The sequence below is a fragment of the Penaeus monodon genome, chromosome 15 (genome assembly GCF_015228065.2).
Source record: "Penaeus monodon isolate SGIC_2016 chromosome 15, NSTDA_Pmon_1, whole genome shotgun sequence".
Classification (NCBI taxonomy): domain Eukaryota; kingdom Metazoa; phylum Arthropoda; class Malacostraca; order Decapoda; family Penaeidae; genus Penaeus; species Penaeus monodon.
Window position 1 is genome coordinate 28,194,426 of NC_051400.1, and position 728 is coordinate 28,195,153.

General features: G+C 41.1%; 1 protein-coding gene across 1 annotated transcript in view; it reads right to left on the reverse strand.

Annotated features, from left to right (window-relative positions):
• Positions 1-4: 4 nt before the first annotated feature.
• LOC119581903 (nucleolar GTP-binding protein 1-like) overlaps positions 5-728 on the reverse strand; it is a gene marked incomplete in the record, with an annotated part of 7,822 nt that continues 7,098 nt past the window's right edge. The window contains 2 exon segments of the mRNA XM_037930067.1: positions 5-211; positions 373-728. Coding sequence (XP_037785995.1) covers positions 62-211; positions 373-728 — 506 coding nt within the window.

Genomic DNA, 728 nt, shown 5'->3' on the forward strand with positions numbered 1-728 from the left:
GGGGGCAAAAGTTTCAATTAATTCATGACAAAAGTTTAATGTCAGACAAAGCTTTATCAGCTTATCTCTTATTTGAAGAGCCAAGGCTACCCTTCCCGGCCAAGAGATGTTTGGGTTTTAAGTCGAAGATGTGGCGATCAGATTCTCCCTTGACAGAGTTCTTACTCCTGTGTACTGCTTTCCTTATGCGTTTCTTGATCTTGTCAGCCTCCTGTAAAAAGGGATCAAGATTATTTGAGTAACTCACACTGAAATGGAGTACTGGTGAGAAGAGTCTCTGAAAATTTCTCATTAATGACTAAAGCATTCTCATAAATGAAACAAATTTTTATATGAAATTCACAAAATATGAAAATGGACATAGTATATTACCTGTGGTGTCTTTACTCCTAACTCGTCACGTGGTGTGGAAAGAGATCTAGGCCGAGGAGTTGCTGAAGCACTGCGGAACTTCTTGGGTGCTGGTCTTGAGAGGCTGCTTGTGCGTGTGAAGTTGCAACCCTCGGTCTCAGTCATATCTACTCCCAATTCTGTGAACTTTGCCTTTAACTTGGTCACAGACCTCTCACGTGGCCTTGAAGCACGTGGTACCACTGCATTTCCTTTCCTGGGTTTGTCAACATTGTGGTTAATTCTGTTGATGACAATCTTCTCTCTGATCTTTCGAGCGAGACTATGTACTTCCTTCATTTCATCATCTGATTCATAATAGTCTAATTCATAGTAGC